General features: G+C 35.8%; 1 protein-coding gene across 3 annotated transcripts in view; it reads left to right on the forward strand.

Annotated features, from left to right (window-relative positions):
* VWA8 (von Willebrand factor A domain containing 8) overlaps window positions 1-22,583 on the forward strand; it is a gene marked incomplete at its 5' end in the record, with an annotated part of 195,231 nt that overhangs the window by 21,238 nt on the left and 151,410 nt on the right. The window contains 7 exons of one of the 3 annotated variants that reach the window (XM_082333521.1): window positions 1,493-1,623; window positions 3,745-3,855; window positions 15,802-15,969; window positions 17,917-18,081; window positions 18,487-18,536; window positions 18,863-18,971; window positions 21,878-21,982. In XM_082333521.1, coding sequence (XP_082189647.1) covers window positions 1,493-1,623; window positions 3,745-3,855; window positions 15,802-15,969; window positions 17,917-18,081; window positions 18,487-18,536; window positions 18,863-18,971; window positions 21,878-21,982 — 839 coding nt within the window. Of the gene's footprint in view, window positions 1-1,492; window positions 1,624-3,744; window positions 3,856-6,255; window positions 6,329-15,801; window positions 15,970-17,916; window positions 18,082-18,486; window positions 18,537-18,862; window positions 18,972-21,877; window positions 21,983-22,583 lie in introns of those variants that run through there. The other 2 variants (XM_082333519.1, XM_082333520.1) reach the window with 2 other exon arrangements.

Below are 22,583 nucleotides of genomic sequence, written 5' to 3' on the forward strand. Positions count from 1 at the left end.
ATTCCTGTTCATATTGGTGGTAAGGATACAGTAGATTTCTCTGGTAGTGGAACGTGATTTCAAATGGTTTTCCTGAGTGCCAGACCAAAACATTCGGTTAAAATTTTTGATAAAGTTTTCCTTAGCCAGCTTTATGCTTGAAAAATCTTCCTTGAATCTCATACAGTCATTTAATACTGTTTCTATGATCTTACAAAATTAATTTTAATTCTGGTATACAAAGATTCAACAGTGACCTAAAACCTCTCAGAACTGAGGGGCACTATTGCTTGCTGTCCTTAACTCTGCCCCTCACATACTGCCTCCCCTGTCTCAGCAAAGCTGATGTAGAACCCAGGCTTGGTTTTTAAAATTTTGGCTTCTAATTGCAACCAGTAATCACACTGAAAAAGGGTAAATACCCAACTATTAATTGGAGCATTTCATCACCTCTTGCTGCTGTCTTACTGCACTTCAGCATCCCAGATGCCACCCTCGAGGCTCCAGCTTCAAACCCCATCATCAGTCTTGTCAGATTGTTCTGAAAGCAACCATATACATAAATCTCCCTCCTGGCTTGCTTGTGTTCTCCTTCTCCCCCTGCACTAGTGCTTTTTGCTTGTGTCTGAGAAAGGGCTAGGCTTTGCTGGGGGGGTACGCGAAGGAGTATTCTGGGGACAGAGCGATGTACGGCAGCGGGAATGGTACCCCTCCTTCAGTGCGTTCTTTCTGCATGGTGCTTTCCAGTGCTGCCAACATTTGCATTCATGTGGTAAGGTTTTTAGTTTCATTATAATCAGGTTATTGCTTTTTAAAATAATAAGGGGATGGTATTCTTAATAGAAATAAGTGCATCTGCTTTGAGTTGTTTTTTTGTTATGATTTTGGAAGCTGCGTGGTATTGATGTAATGATATTGCAAGGTTTGCATTTCCTTGATAATTTAATTCTGTGTTTTATTGTGTCAAAATGTAAACAGGAATGCAGTTGTCTTTTAAGCAAATAGCAAATTAAATATATCCCTGAACATTAATTTTAGTCTGATGCAAGCAAAAAAAATTTTTTTTAAGTTCATGATTCACAGAAGCATTGGAATATAGGCTGGATAAATCTTTTACAAATTATTAATAACGTATCTATATTATATTAACTGAGGCTGAGAAGTCCGCTTAAGATTGGGTAATAAAAAACAGTCTTTGCATTGATCAGTTTAATGTGAAATGAGAATCAACATTTATTTTTCTGGTTTTTGTTGGGGTTTTTTTTGAAGGATGAAGTTGGGCAGAGAAAAAGGCAATGTATAAGATAGGTACATAAATTTACATGTAAATTAAGTAGTCTAATATAAGCTGTGTGTAGAATTCCCTGCTTTTCAGCTATCCAGCTTTAGGACAGCACATCTTTGTGTCTTTGTTTTATTTTTGGAGATAAGAAAAAAAAAAGTGTGAATGGCCAGGTATCTAACACTTTTCAAAATTAAATAATGTGTTCTTATCTTTGTGTTTCTTTCAAAGTGACAGATTATTTGGCCCAGTCTGTAGTCCACCATTTAAGATGGATAATGCAGAAAGATCTTCTTGGCCAAGATGTCTTTCTTATTGGTCCTCCCGGGCCTCTCCGGAGATCTATTGCCATGCAGTATCTGGTAAGTATGTTGATTTAAATTCTTGGAGACACAGTCATTAATGTCAGTTAGTCATTCCTCTACTAGCCAAATTGTAAAAGGTAGTCCTAGAAAATCTTACAGTAAGCTACTTAGGAGGTAAATAAGTTTTTCCATAAATGTGCTTTCCAAAGTTCAATTTTTGTTATAGATGAGTAGAAAGTACAGACATTTTAATACATGATTTTCTGCTTAAACTCCGGGGGGGAAGAGTTGGAAAACTGTGTTACCATATGCTATCACAAATGGAGAAACAGTTTGTTCTAGGCATTATGTATGTTAGAAGAAGATATCTGCCTACTGTTACAGACAACAAATTGTTTTTGCTTCGTTATATTAAAAAAAGAAAAGAAGGAAAGGATTTGGGAGAGGAGTGTTCTGAGTAACATTTGGGAACAGTTATCGTGAGTGATTAGAAAGAGTAGATGCGTGTATGATCCTCTCTCGGAATGTGGGAAGGACTTGCCTACGTCCATCTGCGTGAACCATGGCAGCAGCATGTGCAAAATTTCATGTTTAAATCGTCGGTGCCCTTAAATGATCAGGAAGAGGGGGTTGTCTGCCCCAAAAGGTGATGTGGGTAGGACTTTGTCTGCCATGAGTTCTATCTAGAATCTGGTTGGGCAGAAGGATCGCAAATGGAGGTGTATAAACAGTTGTCATAAAGATCAGCCATTTCTTCAAAAATCAAAAGAGACTAGTTCAAAGACTAGATCTCAGAGGTAAAGCATACAGGAAAAAGCTGCAAGATTTTGAACTTTGGAAAGAAGAGCAAAGATTTCGTAGTTCAGCAAACCAGGTATGTTACTTGATAGCTCAATGCATTCCTTAATATAAATTAGAAGAGTTTGGTATAACCTAAAAAGAGGACTTAGGGAACACCTGATATCTAGACATGGGACATAGAATGTGTCTTGTTATTTATACCACTGTTGGTATGCACCTGAGCCATATTAGAAAGGCTGCAGCTTGCTGTTTCAATGCCATGCCAAACAATTGCGTGAAGGCTGGTCTTTGCATGTGAGCTGGTACATGCTGTGGTCCCTTTAATGAAGCTGTGTAAGCCTGGAAAACTTTTATCTGCTCTTGGTGAAAGCTACTACTATGTGTTCATACACGGGGCTAATTGTTGAAGAAAACTCCTCTATTTCACCTTCTGTTTTTTTCCTTTAATTATGAGAAAGTACAATTGTATCTACCTGCAGCATAAAGGAATTGGTGGCTTTGTAACAAATAGGCACGGAAAAAGTGGAAAGCAAATAATTTTAGCGGGTTTTTATATCTTTGCTTGATTTTTTTTCATACAACTATAGTTAAAAGCTGCCTCTTAAGAGAGATCTGTTAAATATATCATACCTTTAATTGAGGGGTAAGCGCTAAGAGCATTTCAGCATGAATCTTTTTCCTAGCAGAACGCATGATAACCCAGATATGGAAGTAGCAGGAACATCAGGTACAAATACAAGTTTGGGGGTTTTTTTCCCTTTAAGATAGCAAATTCTAAGTGTATCTCATATTGAATCAAAATAAACAATGCAATAACCCAAGGGTCCTCATTTTTTAAATAGTCTATAATTTTACAGATGCAGACTGCATCTCATGACATTAAAGGGAGAGAAGAACAATATAGTTCATTAGTGTACTGTCAAAGCATGTACAGGTAATAATCACAGCTGTGTTGCAGTATAAGTGTTACTGAGCAGTGAGGCTTGAAGCTTCTCAATCTTTTACAGAAAACTTCTGATTTTTATTCATGATTTGCAGATGCTGATTGTTTTTCAGAGTCCAGAACCGGAAGATTAACTTACAAGATGTTACAGATGTTCAATGGAAAGAATATATAGCTGGTTATTATGTTTTTAGAACAGGTTTGGGGAAAATAAAAGTTTATTGAGCAGAAATTCAAACCATTTTGTTTGAGGCAGAACACACTGTAAACATTTTAAGAATAAGAGAGATTAGATTTTGTTCAGAGTTATTTCAGATCACTGTGCTGCTGCCTAGAGCTCTTTTGTACAAATTATACCACTAGGCCTATTGTTAAAGTTCACTTACTGGGGTTATAGTCTTATTTTTGTAATAACTTCAGACTATTGTTCACAGGAGCTAACAAAGCGGGAAGTTGAATATATCGCATTATCGAGGGACACCACAGAAACTGACCTCAAACAGCGACGAGAGATCCGAGACGGTAGTGCTTTTTATCTTGATCAGGCAAGTTGCAGTCACACACCACCTAATTATTGTTTACAAGTAGTTTGAAGGAAGTCATGGTTTATATTATGAAAAATTAGTATGTGAATTACAGACTGACTGACATGTTTCTGATGCAGTTAAAGTCTCATGTAACACTCTTGATCTCGTTATTACCAAAAATGTTATTCTTTACCCGAATCCAAGATTACTCGTCTCTTAAGAGTACTACAGGGTTGATTTAGGCAGGATATTTTTGATATGCTTCTGTAATGTGGAGTGAGATCCATTCTGGGCAAGTTAGACAAGCACTTCTCTTGGTGTGTCTCTTCCCTAACACTTGTACCACGTTAGATGTGTTCCTGAAATGAATCTTCTGATCTAGTTTCATTGAAGAAGAGTCTAGTTCATGTATTTTAAGACTGCTCTGTGTTGTGAAACCCAAGCACAGTAAACGGAGACAATTGGAAGATTTGATTTGAAAGCTCACTGCTGATCTGGACTAAAATAATGATTTAAACACTCCTGCCATCAGTATTGCCCCAACCCATTAGCTGTTTTAGTACAACCATAAAGTGACTTAGATTAGGTAAGATTTCTCTTTGTAAGTTATCCATGGCATGTCTCCCTTTTGATTATGCAGGTAAAATATACGCTTCATTTAGAATGCTTGTTTTCCTAGATACCTCAAATTTGTATACAAGTTCGGTTTCTAATTAAATAGGGTGAGTCAGTTCCTCTAACATAGTGTGAATTTAAATGTGTTATCTAAACCAGTTTTCAGTTGGTGATGCTATAGAGGTTAATGATATCACCATCACACGAATGATTTGTGGGTGGAAAAGGAGATGGGCACAGGAGAGGAAGGAGAACCTAAAAGCTTTGTTCTCTGTTTTAAAGAAACATTTTCCTTTTTTTTTTTTTCTTGTTTTTTTTTTTTTTTTTTTTTTAATTCCCAATGATCTCTTTTTCAGCCTCCAAACTTTAAAGAAACCTTTAAATAGATTTTCTTGAAACCACAATAAATGACTTTGAGTGATGGAAGATCCTCAGAATGAAGGATAACAACTAATCTAAATATTTTTTTTTTTTTAGTTACTTCTAGGACTTTAAATTATCTCATATTGTGCAACCTCATGTTTCCAGATAAGCATGAGATAATTTGAAGTATTGTACTGTGAATTAGGGCTGTAAATGGCTTCTCATTTACCAAAGGATAGGAGCGTTTGTGTAGGCTGTGGGGTTAACTCATTAACTTATGTTAGCTCCGTGCCTAACTGCTGTTACGGACAGCCTTATCCTCAGGCTTGCTACAGAATAGTCAAGGTAATTTACCCCTGGTGTAAGAGCATTAGTTAACTAACATTTGTAATAGCGACTGTATCAGGGACCAAGATGTGAGATGGTCTGTTAACCCTATATTTGTCTGAAGACTTTGATCCCAATGTAAGTATGAGGCAGCTTGCTTCACTTTGTACAAGCTATTTTGAGTGATCTCACTCCAGTAAGAACACTCTAGGAAGATTAGCTTTCTAAGGTAAAGGGTCTAAGATTACCTTTCTTCCGCAATCTGTTGGAAATTTTCAGTTAAAAGGTTTTTACCAGAATCCAGCACAGCAGTACTTCAGACCAAGACTTCCCTTTAGCAGGATACCAAAGTACTAAAATCAGTCGGAATCATGATGTCTTTCCTCAGCTCATGTGTTACTCATCACATGTGTAACCAATGTCTGTTTAAGCTCTGAAGGGAAAATAAGAAAATCATCATAGAATCATAGAATGGTTTGGGTTGAAAGGGACCTTAAAGATCATCTGGTTCCAACCCCCCTGCCATAGGCAGAGACACCTTCCACTAGACCAGGTTGCTCAAAGCCCCATCCAGCCTGGCCTTGAACACTTCCAGGGATGGGGCATCCACAACTTCTCTGGGCATCCTGTTCCAGTGTCTCACCACTGATAAATCATTGGTATTTAGATGAGCATTTTTAAAATATTGGAAACATGAAAGATGAATCTCCTAGATAGTGATGTTCCAGCTGAAATTTTCTAACCCTACGTTCTAGTTAAAGACACATACAATATGGCACATGGTTATGTTTAGAACCATCACAGATCTAATTATAGCTCAATAATAAAAGGGAATAAAGTTTTACAGATTACACTGGGGTTTGAATTTTAATTCATTCATTTAATGATTTTGAGGTTTGCAGATGGCTGTACCAATTGAAAACATTACAGAAGCCAGACACTACTCTCTCTAAACCCCATACCATGAACTGTTTCAAGACAGAGAAGGCTATCAGTAGGCAGCCTTAACAAAATATTCCCAAAAGAGCTTGGATTGCTCCCATTGCTATAGGTGAGCTAAAGAGAAGGTGAACTTACATGAGGGACTGAAAATACAGGCTATGCTTTTCAGATTTACATACCATTTCCGTTCCTGTGGAATCTCATGCTTGCTCTTCATGACACCCAAGAGAAGACAGCAAAGCTTGTAAGTCTGGTTTCCAGAACATCCAATGTGTGAATTCTGTGGGTCAAATAAAACTTAACTGTTGTTTAAGATAGATGAGACTCTTTGCATGCACGCCATAGTATAATAATATACTTACCTTACACTTGGAAAAATAATATACTGTAACGAAAGCTGACATCTTGTTGCCAGAAATAACTTTAATATAGTGAATCATCAGGTTTGCAGACCCGCAAAGGTTTGCAAAGTTGTCTGTGAGTGATTGTTAAGATATTATGGTTGTTTATAGCTCTGCATTCAATAGTGACAGATTAAATACTGTAAATTGATATCTCAGAGGTTTCAAAACATCTGATACATTTTAACATGAAGTTACTGAATATGATTGCAGTTAGTTGTTTAAGATAGATTTGGAAGATGGTGATTTGGAAGCAGTGATTTAAATTCCGTATTGAAATGTATATTGAAGGGCTGATGTATCAAATATCCTCGCGTATTAGCATTTCTTAGTACTAGAGTGAATCAAATGGGAGAAGATTTGGAGTTACAAAGTTAGAAGAGATATCTGACGAGGGGGAAAAAAAGGGCGAGGGGTTTATTTACCTCAGAAATAGGGGACCATTAAAATAAAGGTAAACATTGAATTATCAAATTAATTCCCAATTGTAAATTAATTCCCAATTCATGTAAAATGAAGAACTTACAATGGGGTAATGTTAAATTATTTGTTTTCATTCAAGTACTGACAGCAGAAAATTCTGTTTTCTTGTCTTTACCTTGGGCCATTAATTTTGGTTTTCAGCTGTTAATTCACTGTTAAAAGCCTCAGAAATGTCATTATTGCTGTTATTGAGACAATTAAGTAACCTCTTGGTTTTATTCTTTAATTTATTGCATGGGTTAATTATGTTGTGTATCAAGTAAATTAGTTAGAATTACTTTATATCACTTAAAGATTTACAGGGCCGCTTCAAATTTTGCTTTTATTGATAGAAGAGCTTGTCTTGCAGAGTGGTTTTCTGTTTCTGTAACTCTTTGTAGTTGAGCCACCAACTTGCTTGAACCAGTATGGAGATTCTAATATCAGCCTAATATATTTTCAAAAATTAAGGAATTAGATTTGATATCATTATGTCTTTTTTTTTTTTGCCATTTCTGATGCAGTTTTCCTTTTTATTGTGTGTTTACAGCTATAAAAGGCACGCCTCTGGTTTAAACTGTTATTACTACAGCCTCCCACATTTTAAATTGTTACATCAAAGCAAATCCTATGTTGTTTTAATGTAGTGGATGCAATTGGGAGAGCAGATAAGCCATTTTGTTAGTGCCTGAGAGGTGTATTGCTCCAGGATTGTGCCACAAACCATGTTGCCTGGAATGCCTGGTTTTGTTTACCCTGCATCTTCCAGCTTTTGCATTAAATGAAACAGGCTTCCCAAACACAGGCCACTTTATTAAGTGGATAGTCTTTTCTGTTTGAGACAATCGAACTAACTGAGGTTGGAATAAGTAGAAAAATACTGTGTGGTTATGTGCTGAAAAATTACAAATACAATGTCATGTTTTTGAATATTTGCAGATTAAGCTGTATCCACTGAGTGAATAAGTATCTATATCACTGTCATCTCTGTATATACAGAGTTAGAGTCAGTTCTGTTCTATCTTTGAACTATGTGAACATACTCATTTTGATAGAATACTTTTGCATCCCTGACTGCACCAGCATCATAAGTTATACAATGATAAAATGTAAAATTGATTGTCGAGATACCAGAAAAATGATCTTCTGCTGTGGCTTAAAAGACTTCATGTAGTAATCAATTAAACATCTACAGTGACAGAAATGACAGCTTAAATTATCCTGTCTGTAAAATGAGTATGACATGAAATCCCCTCGAGTAGCACTACACAGACTTGAGTTTGGTTTCTTTTAATCAAAAAAGATTAGAAAGACAATTATAAAATAAGATATGAGACTAATTGAATGAAATTATAATCATATTTGAGAGTGTGTGTGTGTGCATGCATATATATATATGTTTGTGTATATGTATCAAAAAAATTCTTTCTATACCCTACCAAAAAGATGGGTAATAATTCAGCTTTTAAAAAAATTATCCAGTGAGTGCAAATTGTGTAATTCTGTGACTTATTAACTTACTACCTTGGAGGTGACAGTGGATTTTTGATGAGCTGGTAAGTTAGCCACAGCAAAGGCATTGTCAGAAAGTATAACTTAGCTGACTGACTGTCACTGCAATATCTGTCTATTTAGTATGGGGAGCTAGATAGCAAAGTCTGTAGAAAGAAGAGGCAAGCAATGCAGTGCTCCAGAAGTATGAATGTTACTGTTAATTTTCTTGTTGTGTCCGACATTGCACAGAAAGAGGGAAATATTAGGTAGAAACCAACAGTATTTGGATGAAGTTAATCTTTATTGGTGTCTATAAAGGAAATGCATGATAAGGACCCTTAACTCATAGAAGTGATTTTGTTTAATCATTTGCAATACTTCTTTTCTGTTACTAAAAGTGTCGGCATTTAACTGGATTCATTAGGTTAGCAGTTCAGACTCTAGCGTCTTGTTTTGATGTAGAGGGCATATAGATGAATGTCTGTGAGGAGTATTAGGACTGTGTATTTATAATTCCTTATCGATTAAAATCAGAGGTGGTTCTTTTTTCTTATGTTTGTGACTGTTACATACGTATTCCACTTTCTTTTCATCTAGAAGGTGGGAAGCGGCAATACTTTGTAACATGTGGGGTCATATCATTCATAGGCAATGTGGACTTGATGGATAGTGCTCTGAATCAAAACGATTTACAAGTGATAGGTAACTTCATCATTTTTAGATACCTGTCAAGTACTTAATTTCCTTTTTATTCTGCTACTCATCAGGAAGAAAAATTTAAATAACCCATCTCCCTTATTCTTGTCCAGAAGACAAGAGTTGTATAGAATGAAGATAAAACTCCTGGATTTCTTTGTTTGTAGATATTTGCACTGGTAAATCCGTTCAGACACTCAGATTGCTTGCTCCTGGGCCTGCGCTCTGCCCAAGATGCAAAATGTTTCACGTACTTGATGTAAATGTACTGTGGTACTAATATACCTGGCGTAAAGCGGGTAAAATGGCCAGACCTTGCCTAGGTGGGGACATAATCTCTTGTAAATACGGTTTGCAGGCACTGTTGCAAAAACAACTGACTGTCATGTTAGGGGAAGGGGTGATGGAAATAAAACAGATCACTTGACCTGTGGTAGTTCAAAAAAGAAAAAAAAAGTCGTGTGGAGGAAGATGAAATCAATGACTGGGGAAGCTAGAATGAATAACTATGAAATGAAAGACTGTTCCAGCTCTTGTCACATTAACATATTTATGATCTTATCCTATGTCGATTCACTTCCTAGGGTAAACTTTTCTAGCCTAGTTCTGTGATTCAAACCCCCAATAAATTCAGGTTGTTTCTTTTTTAGTTGCTTTCCTCTCTTTCTGTGCCATGGTGTTTCATCATGAATTAGGTGCCCACCAGTTCAGGCCGTTCTTCATCACTGAAATGTTACCTACTGTGGACAGATGGAGTCTCTCTTTGGGTACTAACTAGCCTGGCTGACGTTGCAGTGGTATACTGCAATTTCTCTGTCTTTTTTTTTTTTTTTTAAATAAGAAAGGAGTGAATAACTGTTAAATGGAACTTGCCCTGTAATTTTCCTAACCTCACAGGGGAAAATTAGCTATAAAACCCAACCAGAAAACACTTGATTATCTCAGCGGGGAGGTACGCTGAATAGTGAAGAGGTAGCCCCTCCCTCCATTACAGAGGGAAAAAAAGGTTGAATTATTTAGTTCTTAAGTTACTTTTTAAATTGGACTAACCACATTAGTTACTATTATATTGACTTTGATAAAACCTGAACATCACATTTGGAATATATGTGACTCGGCATATTTGTGGTCTAAATTGTAAAATGCAAAACTATAGTTTATCATCATCTACAAAGTGAAAAAATTTGTAACAAAGAATAGAATACACATTTTCGATGAATAGTAGGTCTGTTTGTAATCTCATCTTTGAATGGCATCATACATTCAGAACTTTTTTATTAAATACATGTTATTTTAAACAACTAACACAAGATTTTACAAATATTTAAGGAAAAAGATAACAATAAGTTTTTATAAAAAATTGACATTGCTTTGAAACTGGTTGAACATGGCTTTTAATAGCCCTTTATCTTACTACTTAATTTTTGACAATACTTTTATTTTGGAGGAATTATGTTATCACTCAGTCCATTAAATAGTCATCCATTTCAGTGTTGCTCAACAGCTTCCTGTTTGCTCAATTCTCATGAGAGAAAACAATAATTAAGGAATTAAGAAACCTAAAAACTGAACAAATATATTGAAAGATAATCTTTGGTAGAGGCATGCCATTAGACATGCTATTTACTCTACAGCTACTTTTAAAATCTAGCAGAGTAGATTCCCCAACAGGAGACAGTCTTACATGCTTCACTGCTCTCAACATCTGTTTGTACATCTGTCTTTAGACTGTCTCTAAATTTCTAGATAATTTGCTATTTCCATATAAGTATTACAAAAAACTTGATGATCTCATTAGATTTGTTGCATCTTCTTAAAAGAATAACCTGAGGCACTTACAGTAAATTACAGGTCTCGGTCAATGTCCTCTTCCTTCCCAGTAAAATGAGGAGTGAAAGCTCATAGTGTACTCCATTCTGCATCTCTGTCATTTCTTTTCCTATTATCTTTTACTTGTTGATTAGTTTTAATGATTTAAATTTGAAAAATTTGATTAATTGTACTTAACCTATGGAAAGAAATTTAGCAGGTCTCAATTTCCTCTGAGTTTTGTGATATTTGGTATCTTGGTAGGGTACAGGGACTCAAATTAATGTCCACCTCCCATCCCTGGAAGACAGGCTGCACCGTGGATTTAGTAGTTCAAGTTCTGTTAGCCTGCTGCAGCCAGTCAGCATCGTGTTAGCTCAAAACCCGCCAAAGTTTTGTGTTGTCTTTACCAGATGGTCGTTAAGGATCTCTTTTCACCATAAGAGACATCTGGACATATCATTGTTGGGATGTTTATGAGATACAGGAGTGAGTGGAAAGACTTGGGTGGATGAGTTTGTGTGGGATATTGTGCGGGTGGTGGGAACAAGATATTACGTTGGAAGGGACATCTGAAATGTAGGCTGCAGATGTAGGGAAACCTTACCTCATTAGTTCTCATGTTCACGGAACTACTTGTTCTGTTGTTTTTCCACACGGTAGTTTTGGTTGCTGTGCTTGAGTTGTCATTACAGGGATCCAGTTTTCAGACGAGGGGCAAGTCATCTTCTAAAAATAAATGCGTCTTGAGGTAACTCCTTAAAAAAAGACACGTATTTACTTTATTTTAGGTCAACAATTTCTAGCAGCATTTTTTTAATATGGTTCTGAAACATAACCTGTACATCATATTCAGAATGATGCTCAGGTCTGAAAAATTGAAGCCCTTTAGAAGTCCCCAAGAACCTTCCTTATGGATTTCAGGGTGACCAGAGTTTTCTGGTTTACGATATACATTTTCATGACAAAACGTAACTACCATTTCAGTTCTGTATTTTAAGTTATCCTGTTAAAATTTCTTGTGCCTTTACAAACTATTTTGGTTAGCTTTGTAAAAATGTCCTCCTTTCTCTGGTGTTTGTGCATTTCAGTATGTGTATTGTGGTGAGCTTTTTTCTGACCTTCTTCCCTTTCTGACACTGTATAAATTCATCCATGTGCTTATACACTGTGATTTATGTCAAAAATGGGGTTTACAGCTTCCTGCAGTTGTCATATTTCGTACTGCTCAAGTGGAGGAGCTCACCATGGTTCAACTACGGGAAAGACAATGAAAGTTTGCTTAGGGTTGTTTTGTTCCGAAGGTGCTTTTGCCTTTACAGATAAAAATGTATTTTTGTACATGCAGTGTGAAAGCAGGGTAAGCAATCTGCGTTACTTGTTTGTTGCATAAAGCCGTTACTGTGAGAAGAACCCTGTGTGAAGGGTTTCTGCTCCTGGCCTGCAGTAGCTGCAGGTATTCCCTGGAGCAGGTATCCAGGTTACCATCCTCCCAGAGCCCTAGGAGCACGGGTGGGAGGCAGCAGCGTCTGTCCTCCTCTGATGAGCAAAACAGTCCCTCACTGCAGTTACAATAAATCTGAAAGTAAGCATTTAACAAATCCCTCTCAGCCTTTTAACAAGAATTAATACTTTTAGTCTCGCGTTTATCATCAAGGTTGCACAATATAAGCCCCCCCTGTCAAATTGTGGTTTATGTTAAACGTTTAGAAAAAGTGAGGCTAGTGAGAGAGAGAGAGAGGCAGCACAGCTATTTCTGGGTTTTCATTATAGAATTATGAAGATTTGTTTCTTGGAAGCATTTTTAAAAAATGATTTTCAGTGACAGATTGCAAACTTACTTTTCTTCCTCTGATTTTTTTAATGCATTTTAGTTTCCATACCAATCCATCAATACACAGATAAAACTGAAATAATGATTCAGAGGGTGCCTTGTAGTATGCCTAGCTTATTGCGAAAACTTATTACTCATTACCAACCAGAATGCAGAAATATCATAGTTCAGCCAGAGATATGCAGCTGTTTTGGTCTTAAGAGCAGATTTTATGCTATCTCACACAAGAACTTTAGAGGTAGATGAGTTGTGCATTTATTTCATGGTATTTTGGAGAACAATTTCCAGTATTTAGATATGCTTTGAAGATATATGAGGAGCACAATTTGGAAGAAAGCCAATCAGAGTAAATTAGCACCCAGGTGGTGGTGGTGGTGTTGTTATGGGGTGTCTTTGATTAAGAAGTGAAAAACCATGGTTGTGCACTCAGCCGTTCCTGAAGCTGATTATAGAAGGTACATATAGGTATGCAAAGACCATCTGTAGCATTTCTTTTGAAATATCATTGTACTGAGCAACAGAATTTTGAATAAAAACTTAAAATACTTTCCAAGTTCCGGAAACTGTGTACTTCCTAAATTTTGATCGTGTAAGCTGATGATCAATAGGCAACACAGTGTAGTAAGCTGCTTCTCAAGATTGCTCTGCTAATGGAGAGCATCTTCTTTCTTGAATTTAATGATTGTTATATGCTTCCTGATATTCGCTGTCTACCCCTACAGCATATTGCCTTCATGTACAAGTTCAGGAGAGAGATTTGTGTTGATACTGGAAGCCTGTTACTTCAGCAAGCCTTCACCCATAGTGTGCGTGTCTCAACATGAGTCAACAAGATTCTATGGATACTCAAAATATTTTGAAACCATATGAACAGAATGTGTATTTTCCTCTGGCTAGTAAAACTTGGTCATAAGGTCTTCATAGACTTATAATATGCAGAATCCAACCAACTTGGCAAATAAATTGTTTGTTAAAGCATATTCTGGCTGTATCTCCAAACTGTGTTTAGACAAAATAGCATTTTATTCATGCCAGGTATTGGACTGGCTGCTGGAGACTCAGGTTTTCTATTCAAGCAGGTTGGAGCAGATTTTTGACTTCACCAGTGACCTTCATAGAGAAGAATGTTTGTACAAACTTTGTCCTTTGTACAAACTTTATGGGATGAGGAGAGAGGAATTTTATATTGCCTGTTGGTAGAATATGATGTCCTGAATTAACAAACAAACGAACAAAAAAATAATTCACATACTGATTGCTTTTGGAAAGAATTGGTGATTCAGTGGAAGAGAAATAATCTGAGGACTATCACTTGTTTAATGGGATTATTCCAGGTTCCTCAGATACTGATCATGAGGCTACATATTAAAATGTTGTATTGAATGACTTTCAGAGAAGGGAACTTAATCTGGAGATGCGTACCAGGATTTGTGAGGGCCTTTTTTCAGTAATGTTTGCTTGAATCCAGATTAGGTACAGGAATTACTTCCATCTTAATAACAATGTGAAAAGCTTACGTTATTGCTAATTTGCCAGTAGTTATTTATGCTTCTATACTGTACATAAGAAGCATCTAAATTAGTTAGTCTTATCATTTAGTGTCTTCTTTATCTTCTCAGGTGGATCTCTGATTCTGTTGTATGCTTTTGTACCATGTAGCAATTCATTTGTTGTGCTGAACTGTTCTTCGTTTCTAGTTTATGCTTACGCTTTTGTCCTTTATACGTCTGCTTTCATATGTAATTCTTATTTTTGTTCTTGTTATATTTTGTATTCTGGTACCTCTTCATTATTCTTTCTCATATCTTCCTTCTTTCTCTCTGTCCCAGTTTTTGGCATCTATTGTATTCCTCAGAGATTTCCATCTAGCATCCTATGATAGGTTCTTCTGTAGGAGTTTATAGGAGACATGCTGGGAAGAGATTTCATTTGTTCTCCCTTTGCAACTGTGCTTGTGTCTAAAATTGTGTTAAAATGTAATAGGAATGCAAAGGAAGACTCTTTGGTGCCTCTGAATGTTGCCTGTGCCTAAACCTGCCCCATTATTATCTGATTAAACTTCTGCAAATTGGAAGTAGACAAGAATGCATTGAATTTCAGAGTCTTTTACTGAACAGTAATTGTGAATAGTAGATATGAAGTGTAGTTAATTTACCTGAGTGAATGTCATTGACTGCAAGGAAGTTGCACAAAATTACCAGCACCAGTTTACTTTTACATTTTGGCTCCACATTATGCACTTAAATAAACAACCACATATAAACAGCAAGTAAAGTGAAATAAAGAAAAGAAAGCACTTTCTATCCCAAAGACTCCAAAGGATTATCAAGTTAATGACTACATTTTTATTCTAATTTTGTAGAAGACCATGTTCAGTCAGGGAATATAATTCTAAATGTTTTTAAATTTATTACCTTTTTTAACATCTGATTATTTATAGCACTATTTTGTTTTTATCATCCATGTTTGGTTTCAAGAGACTTACGTTCTAGTCAGACTAAAGCAATGTATTGAGGATGAATTACACTGGTGCATAACCAGAGCAATCCAACGGAATACCTGACTTTTTTCTAAATATTTTAATGTAATTGTAAACATGTAAAACCATTGTATGTATGTTTGCTGTATAAATAGCTGTCCCAGAATTGTTAGATGGTGTTAAAATAACTGAAAAATATAAAACATTATGCAACATCAAAAAGAAAAGGTGCCACATATTAATATAAACTGGCTATACACTAAAATGTCTTCAAGGTTTTATATTTTATTCTGTTGGTACAAAATACTGGCACTTATTTTTGTCAGTCCCTGTAATAGGAGATAAAAGTCCAGCCCCTGAATGTGTAGCACTGTTAAGGCAATCAGCTGTCACTCTTCCTGATCACTACTGATAGGAATCTTATTGATTCTTACAGAAATGAATACTGTTTTGGGGGGCACCTGGAGGTTCTTTTTCAGCAGGATTTCATGAGATATGTAATGTTTATTTCTATTATCATATTGTTTTTTATTTTTGAAAAGTGTGCAGTTCGTGCAGCTACCGAAGGCAGAATCCTCGTGCTGGAAGGTTTGGAGAAGGCTGAGCGGAACGTCCTGCCAGTGTTAAACAATTTGCTGGAGAATAGGGAAATGCAGCTTGAAGATGGTCGTTTTCTCATGTCTGCAGAGCGTTATGACAAACTTCTGCAGGTAGGGAAACTTTGTGTGTATTTTCCATTTTTGTTCTCCTTGATAGTGCTGAAATACCATTATGAAGGGGAGAGTATGTATGAGCTAAATGGGGGAAATCCCAGAAAGAACACCTTGTTGAGATGTTCCGTGGGATGAAATAGGCAGGGTGAAAACTATGTGAGAAGTCAAACTACTGCTTGCCACAACAACAAAATATTTTCATCTGTATCTTGTCTGTCCATGTGAAAAAGAGTAGTCCATGTTAGCCTTGTGTGAAGCCTGTATATTTCTGAAAAGTGAAAGCCACAATGTAAGAGTAACTAAAATATACTTGTGAAAAGAGATTTAAGTTGAAATTGTTCCCGTGAAGTTCAGATAATGCTTCAACATTGCACTAGCCTTGTTCTTAAGCTTTTGAAATGTTAGAATTCAAAAAAAATGAGGTCAAGATGGGCAACACTATATTCATCCGTGCTGTCTTGCCTTTAATTTACAAGAATATATGTAAACAGCCAACCTAAATTATAGGAAATGGTTAGAGAATTTTCTTTTGATAGGAAATGGGATTTTAGTGTCTGCTGCCATTGCTACTTTAGCCATTTTCCTTTTCTTTGGGCTTTGAGTCCTACTGCTTAAATTTGAATGGATGCTTTTCAGGCTTTTGGGCATCTCAGTAAATTTCATCAGACAGTTTCCAGTAGTACTCCGCATCTTACTTCCATGTACTGTAGTTTCCGATCACATACCTGTCAGTCTCCCGTAACAGTCTGACCCCTGCTCACTCATGTTTCTGTCTGTCATACCTAACTGTGGTTGGGTATATAATTCAGACCCATGTAGCACAGGAAGGAAATTTGTAATAAGCCTTCCATTGATCCCAGTTTGAATGAAATTGCCAACTGTGCTGAAGGACTGTAGTGGATTTCTGAAAATGTACCATTATTTCTTATGCCTCTCATCTGTGGTTACAATTCATCTGATCCATGCCTTTTCCAAAAACATTTTTATGATATTTGATTAGTAGATGCAGTTGTTAGAAGCATTATTATTATATTTTGAAACCAAACTTTAAAAATGTAATTGTATTTAAAGACTGAAAATAAGAACTCAGACAGGATTTGATTGCAATTATGGAAAGCATCTTCCTCTTTTTTCCTTTTTAACACTTTTCTAATGATAAAATGTTTCAAAATGAGTGCCTCAGGCACACTGCTAATAGTGTATGGATTAAATAAATCTCTTGCTACAATACTAAATCTAATATTGTTGTTTTGTTGTTTGGGGAATATTGTATTATATAAGCTAATGTTCATTTTCTCTTCTCCTATGTGAATAATTACTCTACATCTAGGTCTGCAAGAAATGTATTCATGTATGGTTTCAAGGAAGACTTAACTGTGATGTGGGAAGACTAAAGAGTGCATTTTTTGTATGCAATGAATCTTTTACATGACAGCAACTGAAATACAACGTTTAATGTCCTCATGAAGAAGTCTAGTTCTGTATTATTGCTTATAATAAAGCATAATTTGTAAATGAAACTTTTTAAATGCAGATTAGAGTCTCCTTTACAGTTATAAGAGGGGAAAAAAAAAAGAAAAAATGTTTTAGAATAAAATAAATTTGCTGGTCTGTTTTATTTTCTATTCTTTGTGAAAACAATGTTGTAATGATACCTTTTCAACTTTAACCATCTGTGGGGTCTTCGGACAAATTGCTACAGGCCTGAAAGCTGCACCTAATCAAGTATTCTGCCTATGTTCATTTTGGAAAAACTTGTTTTTACCATCCAGAAATGTGACTAGTTCAATGCTTTCTAGCCCCTCTGAATGAAAGATGAGAACATTACCACATTTAGGCTGAAGGACGAGGGCTGTTAGTCAATCTGCAGCTTAGTCATCATAAGTTTTTAATGATGTAATGTTTTTTTTTTTTCTTCTTGTTTCTTTATTTTAATTAATTTAGGATCACACAAAATCAGAGTTAGATTCATGGAAGATTGTTCGGGTTAGTGAAGATTTTCGAGTGATAGCATTGGGCCTGCCAGTACCTAAATACTCTGGTAACCCTTTGGATCCGCCTCTTCGCTCTCGATTTCAAGCTAGAGACGTTTATCATCTGCCCTTTAAGGTAAGTGTCCTAGCAGACGAGTTGGATTATCTGTATTGAGTGGAGCTAATATTCTGATGTTATATTTTACTTACCTCACCTCTGAAAAGAATCCTTGAGTAATAAGTTTATCTTATTTATTAGGGGCCTAATAAATTCCTGAAAAGCAGGCTTAGAGTTGCCAAGGAATGCTGCAGCAGAAAAATAACTTACGTAAAATGTATAACCCTAAAATAAAGATTCAATAATGTTTTTATGTTTTTTGTTTTTTTTTTTTTTAATAAAATTAATTCTGTGTCAAGGAGTGAGTAGACTCCTCATGTCTAAATTAGAGGGAAAATAGAAAATACCTCATACATCATGAGCTGTGACCCACAGTATGATCCCAAAATTAATTTATTCTGTGATTTTATGTTCTATTTTCAGGACCATCTTCAGCTATTATATTCAATTGGATCAAACATTTCCACAGAGAGGTAATTTTTCATAATTAAAAAAAATAATGGAATGAATGAAGAAAAGCGATGTCCTTTCAGGATTCCTTGCTATTTTTGTGTCTTCTGTAACTGCATGGAGACCAGAACTGAAGAATTTTTTTAATATGTGTGGGTGTATGCTCACACAGCTTTTCGTATGCAGCCTTCATTTAATGAATCCTTAATGCTTTAGAACTTCAATCACACCTTACTTATTTGCACTCAGAAATAGTTTCAGCATCTTATACTGTATTTAAGTTTTTAGGCTTAGTGTTTTAAATATAGATAGCATGTATAAAACTCTGTAATTACTTTTTCCTATGCAGAATTTCTCAGCTCCTGTCTTTTGCTACAACTCTCTGCTCTCAAGAATCTTCTACATTGGGACTTCCAGATTTTCCTTTAGACAGCTTATCGGCTGCAGTTCAGATTTTGGTATGTGCGTACACATGTGCTGTGAAACTGTATGGGCTTAAAATTTCTCAAAATTAGATCTGGATTATTCGTGTTGCTAGAAGAAGATTAACATGAACATTTAAAAAATAAACCCGAAAAAACTAAGAATGGTTTGAGGGAGAAAAGCCTTAGTCAGGTATCTCTGGATAATACTTTAACCAAGTATATAGCACAATGCTGAAGGACAGAGTATGGCATGACACAAGATTTGTAACGTGATTAAATGTGTCTTATGCTCAACATAATGGTTTATATTCTGCTAAATCATCTTACCTGACTTCAGAGGTATGTACAGCTTACCTGATGACACTGAGGTAGTCAGTGGAGAGAAATAAAAGTCACAACCTGAAAGTACTTCTGATTTAATGGTATGCATGTAAATCAGATTGATTGCATTACAAAGACACCTTTTACTCTCCATTGACACCTAAAAGGACCCAAAACAACTATTCAAATGTGGGTATATGAGACAGTTAAGTTGTATGATATGAAGCCTACATTAGGTCTTTGGATTGGCTGGTGGAGTTAGAATAAACATAGACGTAGAGGGTTACCTGAAGAAGCAGGTTGTGCACACCTGAAGCTGCAATACTTTCTGACAGCTACAGTCCATAGGGAAATATAACAACTGCACACTTGCTGAGCTCACAGTGGCAGATCAGGCAGGTCAGGACTAAAGCTGTGGCAGTCCTTCTGCTTTCCCTGACAGGCTTTCATCCTTTGGACTTAAAAATTACATGGTAAAAAGTCAAAGTAAAAACAGAAGGTGCCTCCTGAACGAAGTCAGGGAGATGAGATCTGTATATAGAGAGAGGTGGGTTGGTACCCTTTCGCATGTGGGGAGATATGGTCAGCCCTGGAGGGTAAAATACCAGGACAGCTTCTCAAACTCTCTCTCCAAGGTGCAAGTGTTTATAGAAAGGACTCGGGATAATTCTCTGTTGTGTCTCCTGTGCAATCATTATGCCTATGGTACTGCTCAGTGGCAGATTACTTCTACATATTTTTTTGGATTATATACATAAAAACATACCAATTACTTGCATTACTGTGGTGCTCAGCCCCTCAGTTGTGCTGGATACTTACAGACATAACTTTTCTCTGAATTAGTGATACATCAGCTGTTCAGAAGTGATTAAAATTCAAGTTCAGAGAAATGAAACGGTATTTGGAGGGCTTGAGGAAAGAAATACATGTTGGATTTTAAAATAAATTGCAACTTTTTATTCTTTGAGCCCTGTAGTGAAAAATTATTTTTAAATGAATGCCAGATGGCTTTCAGAGTAATGGAAAGAAAATGAGTCCTAAGCTCTTATCTAAACTACGGAATGAAGGAAGCATTTTATTTTACATTAGAGAATGTGAAGTGTTATCATTGTATGACAATGTCTTTTTTAGGTAGACGAGAACTGTTGCTTTTAGAATTAGTTTTAATCACTTGGTTTTCTAAGCCAGCTGGTCTCAGTGGTTCTAGCTACAGCATTTTTCCTTCGCATGCTGGGTCACTGCCATCCTCTACTTCTAGCTTGGTTGATTTAACCATTTAAAAGTGTGGAGGGAATGCATTGTAATGACTAGCTTCTTATCTTCTATCACGGATTCACACAGTCCCAAAATGTATTTCTTAGGTTGAAAACTCCTGCCTGCTGAAAGGGAGCATTTTTTCATAGGGTGCTGTTCTGAAGAGGCTAATTTCATACACGCCATTATAATTATTATTAATTTGAGATAATGTGGACAAATTGTATGTTGTCTTTATATATAGACAGAGGGCTTTTAAAATGCAATAAAGGCTTCCCTGATCCTTTAAGCAGTACATTTACTACAGTACCTTAAATGGTTTATTTTTACTGATCTTTTTTTAATATGGAACATTATAAATAGTATTACTGATTATAAGTATGAATTGAATTATGCATTTCATAAAATATGCATCTCCTGATTTCATTTCTAAGCAACTCTTCTTTCAGTTGGGTGCCTATGTAAATCCAAGTGTACAACTGAAAATCAATTGATTTTATTTGAATTCTATTATTTAATTATTTCTTACTTTGATGAAGGCTTAAAAAAGTAGTGCCAGTCCACTGACTGTTTTTCACTAGTGTTACACACAAGTAGTCCTTTAAAATTTGCAAGTCTGTTTTGAAACAAACAATCAACCATTACTTTAGGGTTTTTGAAACACTTCTTTCTACCATGAAAGGCTTTATGCATATGTTTCTTGGGTATTCATAAATGCACTTCCATTTCTTTCTCTATTACTGCAACAAAATAATATTTGTCTAAGTCAGGCAAAAGAGTTAGTGCTTACAACTAACAAGGAGATTGTAAAAAAAAAAAAAAAAAGTTTTCAGTTTTGTGTGGAAAGTACAAGCATACTTAGTAACCCATTTCAAAACAAAACAGTTTTGATCAAACTGTTCAGAAATTTCTAGGAATTGATTTGTTAAGTAGAATCTGTACAATGTAATAGAATCAAAATTAAATACTAGAAATTGCTGTGAATGAGTAGATCATTATTGTAATACAGATTTCTTGTCATATTGATTCTCTTCCAGTAGTACTATGAAACTCAGTTACCTGTGGTGGGATTTCTCTCTCCTAACCTTAAATGTCTTTAGGTGCCTGAACCAGTCACTGTAGCTTCCATTTATGCACAGGAAAGAAAGTATCTTTTAGGACATAGTTCTTTAGACATTTATATTATAATGAATTCCACCTGAGAAATGCCTGTTTTGACATTTGACTAAATAGTGCATGTAGTGGTCATTTGTATATTGCCGTTACAGTTTTATTTTCAGTGCTGTATAGGATTTTCAGGTTAATGGCTGATGATAGAATAAGCCAATCATTTTTTTTCATTTGTATTTTTTAATTTGAATTAGGATTCCTTTCCTATGATGTCAGTCCAGCATGTTATTGAGCGGCTTTACCCCTATAACGTTTTCCTTGGAAAAGAAGGCAGGACTGCAGTCAAAGATGCATTAAAAGTAAGTATTGCACACATATATTGTAATTGCAGGGAGCGATGGATTATGAGAGTAGTTCTCCTGACTAATGTTGCTTCACTACTTCTGTAAAAAAAAGAAATCTTAAGTAAACTAAATGGCTACATTATTGCTGATGCTAAAACAGTATTTTAAAAAAACCCTTCATAAGCTAGTAGATTTCATTACAGTGAAAGGTGAAACCTCTGTGTTCTGTAGAATAGTTAGACCTCAGTTCAAGACTACAGAAAAACCCTCATTATCTAAGTGGTTAATTACCTTGAAAGTAGCTACTTATATGGTTAAGGTAGTCAAATGCTTAAAAAATACCTGTGGCATTTGACCTTTAAGAGGCTTTTGTTGCTTGTTGTTGGTCAGATCTGTTTTGTTGTTTTGTCCATTTTTAATAATAGCTTACAAAGCCTACAATTATGCTGGGTTATTCCATTGATCCTTTTAAAATTTTAGCACAGTGCTGGCTTTCTTTCGTTTTTGAAAACTGACACCTCCCATATACTGCCTTTTTGCATTGGAGCTCAGTCCTGTATTCCCTGTTTAACCGGGCTGGTCTCCTACTTGTCTTCCTGAGTTTTGGCGTGGACAG

The sequence above is a fragment of the Platalea leucorodia genome (assembly GCF_965183815.1).
Source record: "Platalea leucorodia genome assembly, chromosome: 2".
NCBI classification, from domain to species: Eukaryota; Metazoa; Chordata; class Aves; order Pelecaniformes; family Threskiornithidae; genus Platalea; species Platalea leucorodia.